The sequence below is a fragment of the Mustelus asterias genome, chromosome 11 (assembly GCF_964213995.1).
Source record: "Mustelus asterias chromosome 11, sMusAst1.hap1.1, whole genome shotgun sequence".
NCBI classification, from domain to species: domain Eukaryota; kingdom Metazoa; phylum Chordata; class Chondrichthyes; order Carcharhiniformes; family Triakidae; genus Mustelus; species Mustelus asterias.
The window spans coordinates 71806836-71820173 of record NC_135811.1 but is presented as its reverse complement, the minus strand read 5'-3'; the positions used below and the strand labels follow the sequence as shown (position 1 = coordinate 71820173).

The 13338-nt window shown below is 43.9% G+C and overlaps 1 protein-coding gene across 7 annotated transcripts in view; it reads left to right on the top strand.

Moving 5' to 3' along the window:
- Positions 1-11802, top strand: part of limd2 (LIM domain containing 2) — a 113051-nt gene extending 101249 nt beyond the window's left edge. For 3 of the 7 annotated variants that reach the window (XM_078223734.1, XM_078223732.1, XM_078223731.1), the window contains exons 3-5: positions 4171-4307; positions 5419-5568; positions 7791-11779. In XM_078223734.1, coding sequence (XP_078079860.1) covers positions 4171-4307; positions 5419-5568; positions 7791-7824 — 321 coding nt within the window. In that variant the 3' untranslated portion in view covers positions 7825-11779. Of the gene's footprint in view, positions 1-4170; positions 4308-5418; positions 6700-7790 lie in introns of those variants that run through there. The other 4 variants (XM_078223737.1, XM_078223735.1, XM_078223736.1 and 1 more) reach the window with 3 other exon arrangements.
- The last annotated feature ends 1536 nt before the right edge of the window (positions 11803-13338 follow it).

Below are 13338 nucleotides of genomic sequence, written 5' to 3'. Positions count from 1 at the left end.
CCCTTCAATCAGGAGGTTCCTCCAAGTAGGTCTCTTCAGAGCAAGGATCTCCCAGGCATTGACATCTATCTTGCATTTCTTGAGGTGCCTTCGAAGTGCTTTCTTTGTTGTCCTCTTGTTTGGGAGCCTTTCTTGAGCTGGGAGAAGATGCTCTGCTTTGGCAATTGGGACTCTGATATCCAAAGCACAACGCCAGCCCAGTGCAGTTGGTTTCAGATGATCATGGCCTCGATGCTGGTTTCATTCTATAACTCGTGCTAGCTCCATCATGCCACTTTTATTCCTGGGTGAGAAAATGAAAATCTGCCTTGTTCAGTTCAGAAAAGTATCTTGTGATCCTTCCAATTTGCTGTCAACTTTGTTGTAGATTTGTCCCCTTGGTTCCATTTTAACAATTTGAGCTTTACAAGGCAATATTCTCTCTGCATCTCCTTATGGCCTAGAGCTTCAGCTTGTCTATGAACTAGTGAGTTAGAAGGTAAACGCTGTCATTGTGATGAAGAAATGCAGGCCAGGGAATCTGAACTGGTGGTGAACAGGAAATAAATAAGTAAACTAGTTTACCTCTCCACACAGAACCTATTGGCCTATGTTGCTGGAGATTAAATGGGAATCCAATATTTCATTTAGCAGTGAGACCTTCAATAAGAAAGTCAGAGTGACTTTGCCAATACTGAAATTTCTTGAGGGAAAATTAAAAGGCAAATAATGCTTAGGGAGATGTCATGTGCCAGTCAGGAGATGAACGCCAGGCATTCATTCCCAAGAGGCTGGTAGATAGCTGAAGGTGGCATTGACCGAGTCTGAGAACGTGCTGCCCACTCGGTGACAATCTCAGCCATTGTCCATGCATGTGTCAGGAGAAATGGGGAAGGGGAGACAGTAGAGCAAAGAAAAACTCTGCATGCTGCACTAATAACATAACAACCAGGGGGATATGACACAGCCTGTTAAATAGTCTCTTGTGGTTAGTGACTGATTAATTGTGTTGTGTTGCAGATTCTCAGCACACGCTGAGCCAACTATCTCTTTAAATTAATCTTACAGTTCTCTCCGCTGATACTGTCCACGCTTATCACGGGTAATCAATGGCAATCGGTTCCAAGGCTCTGGGCCTTGTTACCAGTTGCAAAGGTGCAGTTTGACTGTCCATCTCTTTTATGATGAGAAAATCACATCAACGCCAGTGGTGCCCATTGTAAGTCACGGGATCCATTTCCTGTTCTTGCCTCTCGTTCCTCTCAGCCACACACCTTCCTTGGACATCAGGATAGGCAAGCTGTCTGCTGCCACCTGTTCCTTATATGTATCCACCTGGAAAAGTAGAAGGGCAGCCCAGGGGAATAGCAGGTTTCCCCTCAACTCGCTGACATGGATGGAGTGGAAATACTATACATGCAAACCAGGAAACACAGGCCTGCTTCCCACTGCATGGAAATCCCAGTGGCATCACCCCAGCGATGAGTGCCAGCTGCTGAGTTTCTAACCTTGTCCCCATGGATCAGCAGCAGAGGAAACCAAGGGAAGGTGTAAAAATAGTCAGTTTTATTTTAATTGCTGGTTTTTGTGGGGAGCAGCTAGAAACACCAAAATGGTTCCTTTCACTCGGTCGCAAGGTCGTAGTGAGAGGAAAGTCACATGGAAAGTTCAACAAGATTTATTGACGTAGAGGGTGGATAGAATGTAACATTCTCAGCCAAAAGCTTTTACTGAAGCACATGTTGTTAAAAGAGAATCAAACAGTTGCTTGACAATGAGGGACGTTAAAGGTATGAGCGGGAGAATTGGATTAGATGAGGGTCTCCTGTGGAGAAAAATGCCAGTGCAGACTAATTAGCTATTTTCTGTGTGTTACAATCTATCTTTGGGCATTTGTTTGGGCTCTCCCAATCAGCCACTGTAATTTTAGTAAATAAATAGTGGACTAATAGGTGGCATTGCCACATCACAAAGCCACCCTTGTTATTCCTGCTAAGTGACCAGGAGCTAATCAGAAGGATTTCCCCAAAGTTATTCCTGGTGTATTATTCTATGGGTTGATTAGACTACAGGATTAGAGTTTTACAGCATGGCACTTCCAGCTTTATGTTGACACTAGTGAAGTGTACATCAGTGGTCAGAGTCCAAGCTGGCAAAAGCATCAGATATTCTTGTTTAAGGGATTTTCACATTGCTCAGCCTTAATCCTGGATTTAGTCTGTATTTATATTGTACCTACAGCATCACTGTGTCAGGGGTCAGTTTAGCTCAGTTGGCTGGACAGCTGTTTAGTGATGTAAAGTGACACCAACAGCGTGGGTCCAATTCCGTACTGGCAGTGGTTATTCATGAAGGCCCTGCCTTCTCAACCTTGCCCCTCGTCAGGTTAAATCACCACCAGTCATCTCTTCCTCTCAAAGGGGAGAGCAACCTTTGGTCATCTGGGAGTATGGCAACTTTACCTTACCATATAGCATCATTGTGAAGCTAATGTACTTTGAATAATAGTGATACAGCACAGAAAGAAGCCAATCAATCCATCATACCTGTGTTGGTTCTATGATAGAGCTACCTAACTAGTCTTGCTCTCCTGTATTTTTTTCCCTTCAAGTATTTATTCAAAGCGCCTTTGAAAGTTGCTATATCAGCCAGCCCCATCATTTCATGCAGTGCATTACAAATCACAAAAACTTGCTGTGTAAAAGAAAGAGTCCTTTTGCTAACCACCTTACATCTGTGCCCTCTTTTGCTGATCCTTCTGATGCTGGAGACGGTTTCTGATTAAAATCAATCACATCTCTTCTTAACCTTCTCTGCTCCAAGGAAAACAACACCAGCTTCTCCAATCTCTTTACTTCATCACTGGTACCATTCTAATAATCGCTTAACACCAATGCTGCCCTCAGAAGGAGAAATGCAGCATTTGATTCCGAACTCACTGATAGGAAAGAATCCTGGAAGGCTGCCCTCTTCTGGTGAACAGACTGTGTCCTGTTCCTTCACGGTGTCTTTTTATGAAGTCTTGTTAGAATTGTCATGGTGATTCTTAGCTTTGACGTACTTAACGTTCATTCCACTCTCAGAATATCACCCCAGTGTGAAATAATTAAACTAAATACTAATAGATGGAGGCAGACAGCAGTTTGGTTCCAGCTGAGTTTTAGCTTATATTCACTGAGTAGCTTTGTGTTACAAATTGAAGCCATTCTAGGGTATCTTCTACCACATGGAGTAGATTTAATTCCTCCATCCACACTTTTGTCGGAAGTTGACAATTGGAGGCCAGGCTCCCTTCCCCAGTAGTCATGGAGGCAAGGTTCTCGAGGAGTGTGATCCTAACAGCCAAGGAGTGGCACGGTAGCACAGTGGTTAGCACTGCTGCTTCACAGCTCCAGGGTCCCGGGGTCGATTCCCGGCTCGGGTCACTGTCTGTGTGGAGTTTGCACATTCTCCTCGTGTCTGCGTGGGTTTCCTCCGGGTGCTCCGGTTTCCTCCCACAGTCCAAAGATGTGCGGGTTAGGTTGATTGGCGAGGTTAAAAAATTGTCCCTGAGATGCGTAGGTTAGAGGGATTAGCGGGTAAAATATGTGGGGGTAGGGCCTGGGTGGGATTGTGGTCGGTGCAGACTCGATGGGCCGAATGGCCTCCTTCTGCACTGTAGGGTTCCTATGATCCCTATGATCCTATGAGTGGCTACAGTGGATGAATGAGGGAGACTGCAAGGTAAACTCCTGCAACACAACTTACTTCCAGCCAACAGGCTTGTCCTGCGAATTAAAACTCGTTAGCTTTCGTCACACAGAAATGCGCAGCATTGAGATTAAATGGCAATCTCACTTTATTAGGGTGATCCTAGGAATGACATTGATGGGAAATCTCTCGAAACAGTGCATGTACCGCTCAGAGACTCCACCTCTTAAAGTGAATGTTTATACATCTTTGTCCCATACTCAGGCTTTCCAAGATGAACTCCTTGTGAGTACAAGTTCGCCACCACCACATCACAAAGCCACCCTTGTTATTCCAACACTCCAGTCTGTGCCTCAGTTCAGTGGAGGGAACTGAGGATTTTTCAGTTGATCTCCAGTTACTTTTCTGTGGGAATTTGCAGCAGTGTAAATCATTGCTGATGAGCTTCACTTTCCACAAAGGATTTTGGCTCACAGGATGTACTGTTTTTTTCCATTCCAGGCTTTTCTGCGGACTGTGTCGAAGGAGCTCTGTGCTTCTTGCGATAAGACCGTGTACCCCATGGAACGGCTGGTTGCTGATAAGCTGGTTTTCCATACCACCTGTTTTTGCTGCAAACATTGCAAAGCTAAACTGAGGTAAGATACAAAACCAAACTCTAATTAAACACTGCCATTCAGCTCCTTTGACCGCTCGGATGTTTAAAGCAGCGAGTAGCTGAACCATTCATACTCTGAGTTGAATAAATTATAATTGGCCTTATTATCCGAGAGGTTATAGAGTGGAATATCAGCCAACAGCTAATCATTATTAACCAATTCCTGGTGAATGTGCTGGGGATTAGGGTGCCTCTCATAATCAAATAACTTCTCTGTCTAATTTCCCAAATGAACTTTGACCATTTGAGTGAGGTGTCTACATTCATGGAACAGATACCGACAAAACTGAATGACTTCTGGATAGGTCACATTTTTTCCTTAATTAACCTTTTACCATTACTATATTGGTAAAACATCTTTGGGTTTTCCTTAATTTGACTTTAGCTAATCTTTTATCAAACCCTCTCTTTGATTTCCTTTTTTCCTTTTTTAACTTCGTCCCTGCACTTTCTATATTTGTCTAGGCTATTTGCAGTGCTTAGTTCTTTGTGCCTATCATACACTTTATTTTTCTGTTTGAACTTCCCTTGTATTCCTCTAGATAACTGGGGGGGGGGGTCTAGATTTGGCAGTGCCACTCGTATTTTTGGAGGGGACATGTCTAATTTGTACATTTAGGATCTTGCTTTCTGGTGCTTCCCACTGATTGATCCTCTAGCAGTGCTGTCTAGTCCAGCTCAGCTCAGTCCCCTCTCATTCCTGTATCAGCCAAAGAGGAACAATACATTTCGATGTGGGTTCCTCAATTCCTTCATCTGGAGACTCATAATAATGGTGAGGTGTGTAACCCAGAATGTACACTGTCCAACCATTGGAAGGATGTGTAATGCCTGGACAATCCCAATCTCCATTGGCCACAGGATAAAATGATTTGCAGCAACTTCCAGACAGTAAAGATGGTTCATGCTTTTAAACCTGAATGATATTGCTGCTGCCAAGTCAGAGTATGAAGTCTGACCTGTTCACACTTACTGATACTGAGTGAGATAAAAACAGAATGGACAGTATTGTACTTTGATTATTTGGTGCACTTATATATGGCTAAAGTCTTTGGATTGATACAGTATCTTGTTTCCCTTATCCCCCACAGTTTGGGAAGTTATGCAGCACTGCAGGGTGAGTTTTACTGCAAGCCTCACTTCCAACAGTTGTTCAAGAGCAAAGGGAATTATGATGAGGGCTTCGGCCGCAAACAGCACAAGGAACTGTGGCAGCAGAAGGCGGCAGACAGTGACTCCAAGTAAGCGAGATGCCATTCTTGGGGAAGGAGCAGCTGGGTGGCAGCAAGCAAAGCGTGAAGCACTGACACCGTGTCTCTCTTTAACCAGGGACACAGCAGCTGCAATTCCTCGATCAGCTTTAAATAGTGTGTAATTTAGGGGCCATTGCTAACATGGGGGAAGGATTGCTGTTGTCACTGTGTGCAGCCACATTGTAAAATGCATTATTTGGATCTTCTCTGGTCAGAGTTTCCAAGACAAATCGTATACACACAAGGTGTTCCAACCGGAGAATATCTTGGTGACTGGACTTAAAATATTGCTCCCAAGCAATAATCTCAAGTGCTAACACACCTCGCCATTCTGATTTAGGATTTATCCACCAATGAGGCAACAGTGTTAGCAACAGCCCGCTGTAAACCGCCTTGCCACACAAATCAAACTGGGAATAAGAAACAAAAGTGAAACTAAAATGGAGTTACCTGGGCTTCATGGGCCAGATTACCTGGGACCAGAAGTTGCACATGGCCACATAACAGCCTTACATGACACAGTAACCACAACAATTCTTCCCTCATCTACACATTGCTATGTCTTTGGATTGATAGACCACCTAGTGGGAACAGTTTGCAATTGCACAATATACTCTCAATAATATATATCTTCTTAAAACAGGGTGGCTTTGCGCCGGATACCATAACTGAGCTTTATACAAAAGGAATGTGAAGACACAATGCCACCTATTAGTCCACTGTGACAGATTTATCTTTTAGTAATGAAAGGTTTCAGTAAGAACCATGGCAATCATGGTGCATCACATGCACAGCTTGCTACACCGTAAACTTTCTTCACAACTGAGAGGGCAGTGCTCCCAACACAACGGTGTTCAAATCAGATTCCTTTTGCCCAGTTCTTTCTCAAAACAGACCAGGTATGAAACCAGTTTCAAAGTGGTGCCACAGGCCCTTTAACCCAACTGTATGGTTATATATTTCTATCAGATCACTAGACATTGTTTCTAATTGTGAGATCTTTACACACCCTCACCTTTATATTTCTGCTCCCAAGTCAGAGAGAGCATGTACAACATCATCGCCGCAACTACAGAGAGCAGAGGTCTCCTAGAGAGACCAGTACCCCGTACATCCACCAAAAAACAGTTAGAGGTCAGTGCAGAGCACCCGCCAGGAGGTCAGTGCTGCTCCCTCCAAGGAGGAGTTTGGTGCTCCTTCCCTCCACGGAGAAGGGCATTGCACTTCCCCCATGGAGGCCAGTAACTACTCTCACCCAATGGGTTCAGTAAACCCACCATCCCCCAAACATAGAGGAGGTCAGAGACACCACATTCCCCCACTGAGGCCAGTAACCACTCTCCCCCAATGGATTCAGTAAACCATCCCACTCCAACAATGAGGTGGTCAGCTATCCCCCCCTCCCCCATTGTGGTGGTCAGGGCCTCCCCCCTTCCCCATTGTGGTGGTCAGGGCCTCTCCCTCCCCCATTTGAGGAGATCAGTGATCCCCCTCCCCCATTTGAGGAGATCAGTGGTCCCCCTCCCCCATTTGAGGAGATCAGTGATCCCCCTCCCCCATTTGAGGAGATCAGTGATCCCCTCCCCATTTGAGGAGATCCGTGATCCCCCTCCTCCATTTGAGGAGATCCGTGATCCCCCTCCCCTATTTGAGGAGATCCGTGATCCCCCTCCCCCATTTGAGGAGATCCGTGATCCCCCTCCCCCATTTGAGGAGATCCGTGATCCCCCTCCCCCATTTGAGGAGATCCGTGATCCCCCTCCCCCATTTGAGGAGATCCGTGATCCCCCTCCCCCATTTGAGGAGATCCGTGATCCCCCTCCCCCATTTGAGGAGATCCGTGATCCCCCTCCCCCATTTGAGGAGATCAGTGATCCCCCTCCCCCATTTGAGGAGATCCGTGATCCCCCTCCCCCATTTGAGGAGATCAGTGATCCCCCTCCCCCATTTGAGGAGATCAGTGATCCCCCTCCGCCATTTGAGGAGATCAGTGATCCCCCCCTCCCCCATTTGAGGAGATCAGTGATCCCCCCTCCCCCATTGAGGAGATCAGTGATCCCCCTCCCCCATTGAGGAGATCAGTGATCCCCCCTCGCACATTGAGGAGATCAGTGATCCCCCCCTCCCACATCTGAGGAGGTCAGTGACCCCAGCCCCTTTCCCCACTGTAACTGTTTCAGATTTTTGATGGCTCTGTTTTTTTTCTCCAGATCCTGGCTTGATTTCTGGAAATCTTGCATGTGATTTAATTGTGTGGAATTCAGTCTGTTTATTGTCGCATTGTGATATCACTGAATTTCAGAAGTGCTCTCAGGCCCAGGTCCAGCAGATGGAATGCAATTTTTTTTCAACTGAAACTGTGCCTCAGTAATGGGTTAAATGTTAAGAATAATATTTTGGTACTTGAATGTTTAATATGCGTGTACCTATGCATTTTATATTATGGTTCATCAGTCACAGATCGTTTCCGGGTTTTGTTTAAAGATTCAGCAGCCTTTTACAAACTATTGATATACTGGTCCAGTCCAATACCACCTAAAAAAAAAAATCTGTATCAATCACCCACTCTGAAGAAGAATAAAAATTATGCTGTATTAACTAGTGCAGTGACCAGGGGCATCAGAGCTGGACTGATATCACAGTGATTAACAGATGCCTCTGGTTTGCTTCCTGTATGCAGCAAAATTATCATCCCATCTCACTATCCCTTTGCCTTCACTCCCAGCTAAAGGAGCAGACAGACAACGTATACCCAGCACTCTGCGGCCCTGTAAATGCAGAAAGTCAAAAATAGTTGAAGTGGCCTACACTTTCACTGGCCACAATCTCCAGTCGCCATCTGCCCTGCTGTGCCATTGAGATTTAAAAGCCTGGATACACGAGGTGCAAGTGTGCGGAGGTCTTCCTGCGTTTGAGAGACACAAACTGATTACTTGGAGCACCAGGGTGCTGGCTGGATAGGTAAAGGTACAAAACCATACAAAGACCACCAGGAGAAGTGGGCAAAAAGGCATTTCTCCCATTGTCTTTTGTTCACAGTCAGCCTCATTGTCTGAAATCCTGCAGCACTGCACATCTTTAATTCACACTCATGAGGACCACAGTGGATTCCACACCCACAATTAGCTATTCACTTGCCTTATTCCACAATAACTCTCTCCTGCTAATTGTGTGGAACTCAGGTTGCCAATCAAACGAAGCTTCACTGTACATTTCCATTCCTACCTATTTCAATTAGGGAGCAGAGTTTTTTTTCCCTCCATCCTTAAAGTACAAAGCCAATGCTCAGAGTGGACCGGGCAGACCCAAACCCTCTTCCTTGCTTGCTCCAAAAATTAAATTCGAAATCCAATCGAATCCAATTCAAGATATGCAGCTTAGGTTGATCGGCAATGCAAAATTGCTCCTTAGTGTCAGGGAAACTAGCAAGGCAAATACGTAGAATTACGGGGATAGGGCCGGAGTTGGATTGTTGTCAGTGCAGGCTCGATGGACCAAATGGCCTCCTTCTGCTCTGTAGGGATTCTATGGTCCCCATAAGAGAGAAATATAAGATCCAAGCTGACAAAATAAGGCATTGCACCCCATCTTGGGCTTGGTCCAATGTTTGATCTTACCAAAGGGAGCAGAGTTATGTGAAGCTTCATCACAATACTAAAGCATTGTGTGCACCCACTCACCCCTATTTAAATGTGTCCACACACACATTCCCATTAAAGTTGGTGCAACCAGCGTTGTTACCTTGCCCAGACTGACATTCGCCCAATCAACAGGCTGCCTTCTGATGCCATCACGATCGTAAACTTGCTATTCATTAACTGTTGAATATTTTCTTCCCTATTTGGCTTCTTCTGTGGGAGAGTCGCTGTGAGGCCAGCCAGGGGATGGGTAGTAAACATCGGCCTTACCAGTAACGTCCATGTCCTGAAAATGGCACGGGTTGCAGGGGGGCGGTGGGGGGAGCCTAGCTCACAAAATTAAATTAGGATGAATCATGAGTAAGAAAGACAAGTACAAATTTAAATTGGAGGAGTCCTAATTTTAACTCGTGTAAAATGAAATTCATATAAAGAAAAAATATTTATCTGAAATTCATAAATCAAGAGCTTAACTAACATTATATTCTGAAGTTTGTAGATTTTAGTCTGTTGCAAACTCTAGATGCAACCTGACTAGTCAGTTAAGTTGCAGCTTTTTAAATTGGTGTACATCCAAAACTACTTCATAGTCACATGAATCATAGAACTGCAGCCTTAGACAGAACTTAACTTTCATACCAGGATTAACCAATGGAATTGGCAGCCTTATTACACCCTACGCACTATATGTTCTCTACATCTTTTCAAAGATACAACCTCTCATTAGAAATGTGATAGGAAAATAGGAAAAGGAGGCCATTCAGCCCCTCAAGCTTATTTTGCCATTCAATCACATCATGGCTGATCTGTATCTCTACTCTAATTTACCTGCGTTTTTAACCATAACACTCAATATTCTTAAGTAGTACAAGTTTATCGATCTTGGTTTTGAAAATTTCAATGGCCCCAGCATCCACAGCATTTTGAGTGAATTCCATGAGCCCTTGTATGAAGAAATGCTTCCTGATTTCACGCCTGAATGACCAGGTTCTAATTTTAGTATTATACCTCCTTGTTCCAGATTCTCCACCAGAGCACATAGCTTCTTTATATCGACCCCACAGACCCCTCAATCATTTAAACACAAGTTACAGTCACCAACTTGAAGAAATATGTCAGGCTTTCACAGATCAAGGTTAATGCAACCTGGAAACTAGGATTTTTTAAATGTGACATTATTTTGAGGAAAGTCTATACTGCATGCGTAAATCTGTGATCAGCATTTCAGGACCCGATGGTGTATGATGTCTTCCCAAAGTGAAACATTTCAAGTGCTGTTTTGTAATGGTTGCATGCATTTAATATTTGGTGGTTCTTGTCCCTTAGACACTTGTAATCATCTTACCAAGAGATGTGGGGCTATGATCCCCTGATACCCAATTCTACTGGATTTAATCAGTATTGGAATTAGAAATCGTTCCTAATCAAATATCATTAAATACGATAACCATACATTGGACAGCTCTCTGATACAGCACATCTATGGATAGACTGGGCATCATTTAACACACTGTGAAAGTATTGCTAAGACATAAACAGAGTAATGATCATGTCCCTTGGTGGGTGGGGTTGTAGCAACTGGTCCTTGGAGCTGCCAAGGTGATGAAGAAACCCTGAGGGGTAATCAATATCCGCTGAGTGCAGCTAGATGCGAATGTTGGCCAGGGATGGGATGGGTCTTGATATGGGGGCCAAACAGCCTGCCAGCGGTCAGCATCTATCCAAAGAAAACCCTTGAGCTTTGACACTTGTGGAACTGCACTCTACCATGGGCTGACTCCTTCTGGAGGGGAGTAAGGGAAGAAAGGAAAATGAATTTTAGGTATCTACTGATCTCATGTTCCACTCATGGTCAGACAGAAACAAGCCAATTTCCCCAATGCGCAGCAATCAAATTACAAAGAATGAGGCATTATCTATGATACATTTTAGAAAATAATCCCACATTGTACATATTGAATGTGAAAACCTCAATACACTCAGGGTACATCTAGTGTTGATGGACCATTACATACTGCATGCATTTACCACGAATCCCTTGAGACACGAGTGTGGTTTGTGAATACACATTGAACAGGTTAGTGTGAAAGGAGTAACACAGCAGCATTTTTTTTTCTAATTTCAGATTTTCACTATCTGGAGTACTTTGCTGTTTGTAAATGTGAAGGGAGGTTGACCAGTTCAGAGTGGGACCACATCTTACTTTGCACGCTGATTGCATATGGTTGATACAGCTGTCCTCCTACCTGAACTTGTTCTGTTCAAACTTGATGCATATACATGTTGTAAAACAATTTACTGCTACATTACTCACTCTCCATCCCACAAACCATTCCCAGAGTGTCCCTGCAGAGAGCTGTCACTGTCTGGTTACTGCATTTACAACTTGTTATGCAGCAGATATCCCTTGATGCACAGGCCTTATAAATATTGTATGTTTGTACCTTTTTTACTGTTTGTATATCTCTGATCACGACTGTTAAAAGTGCTGCTTTTGAATCTGTGATTACACCTCTGCTTTACAAATGTTAGAGTTTTTGACATTAAAATATCCATTGTGTAACTCTTTGTGTGTAACATGCTTAAAAATAATCGGTCTTGGTTTCTTTGATTCTATTTTACTGAATGCTAATGACCAAAAAAATTGGTTGCACAATATGTACATTCACGAACTTTTACTGTTCTGATTAACTAATTAGTAATGGAATCAAGTTGCAAATGGAATCAAGTTAATCACCTCCATGTGCTGACCTGCCACTTGTATATTTCACATCAGTAACTAGGCTTGGTAAACATGTTGGTCTCTATATTAGTACAGAGAGCTAGAGTAGGAACATTTGGACTATGAGGAGCCTGTTCCGTCAGTTAGCTCATGGATGATCTGTCCACTCCATTTTACTCACCTTAACTCTCTAAACCGAGCAAAATCTACTGGACATTCTATGAAGCTTTAATCAACCCAGCATCTACAGTTTTTTTATTGCCCCTTCTGTGAAAAAGTGTCTAACTCTAATTTTATTATACCCTCTTGTTCATCATTGCTCCACAAGTGGAAATAGTTTTTTGTAATCATTCGTTTTAACATTTAAACACCTCACTCAGATCACCCCTCAATTTTCAATTCTCAAAGGAGTTTCATGCCTAGCAATCAGATTTAAGCAGATTCATGAATATATAATGCCTTTGATTCAAAAGTATTCAGGGTTGTATTGACCAATGGAGTGAAGCTGACAAACGTTCTTCGATCTGCACTGTTCTGGAGATAGGTGAAGTCTTGATGTGTAATGGCATCTAAAGGATCTGTATAGTGATAAAAGGGTCTTCTTCACCATGCAGAATTTGCAGGTACAAAGCCAGGATTACTAATGCTTCCTGCTTCAATTGTCACAGGATTGGTAAGTTCACAGTGACTGGAAATGGAGGACATTTTGCTACACCTTTCAAACTCCTCCTGAACTTTTCAGCCCATTCTATCTGATTTCATCCTGCCACAGAGTGGCACTGCTGGTGAGAAGTTCGCAGCCTGGACTTAAGGTGATTGGCCTCTATCATCACTATCCATACTCCCAGGCTATAACATGCACATAAAAGTGCCACAGTAACACTGACTCCCTGGGGGACCGGTTGGCTGGACAACCAAAATGGATCAGATTGGAGCCTACAGCAAGGGTTTCAATCCCACGGGGATGGGATGCATTTGGGACCTTCCTCCTTGCTCTCCCTGTGGTAGAGGGGGTTGTGACTCTATGGGCCAGAACTGCTATTGGGCAGAGATCTCAGAAGAATGCAAGGAGTAGAATATTTTGAATCTGTCACTGAAAAGGTTAGGGGAAACATATCTCCTTTCCTGATTGCTGCCCCACAGTCATTTAACATTTTGTGGAGTATTAATTGAGATAGATCTTCCGCCCTATCTGGGGAGAAAGTCCTGTCTCAGAGAAATATTGGTCAATCTTACTTGCTGGCGGGTGTGTACTCCCAACAGCGCTTCCAGGAGCGATGGAAACTGCAGGGACCACATTAAGTCATAAGAACTTAAGAACTAGGAGCAGGAGTAGGCCATCTGGCCCCTCGAGCCTGCTCCGCCATTCAATAAGATCATGGCTGATCTTTTCGTGGA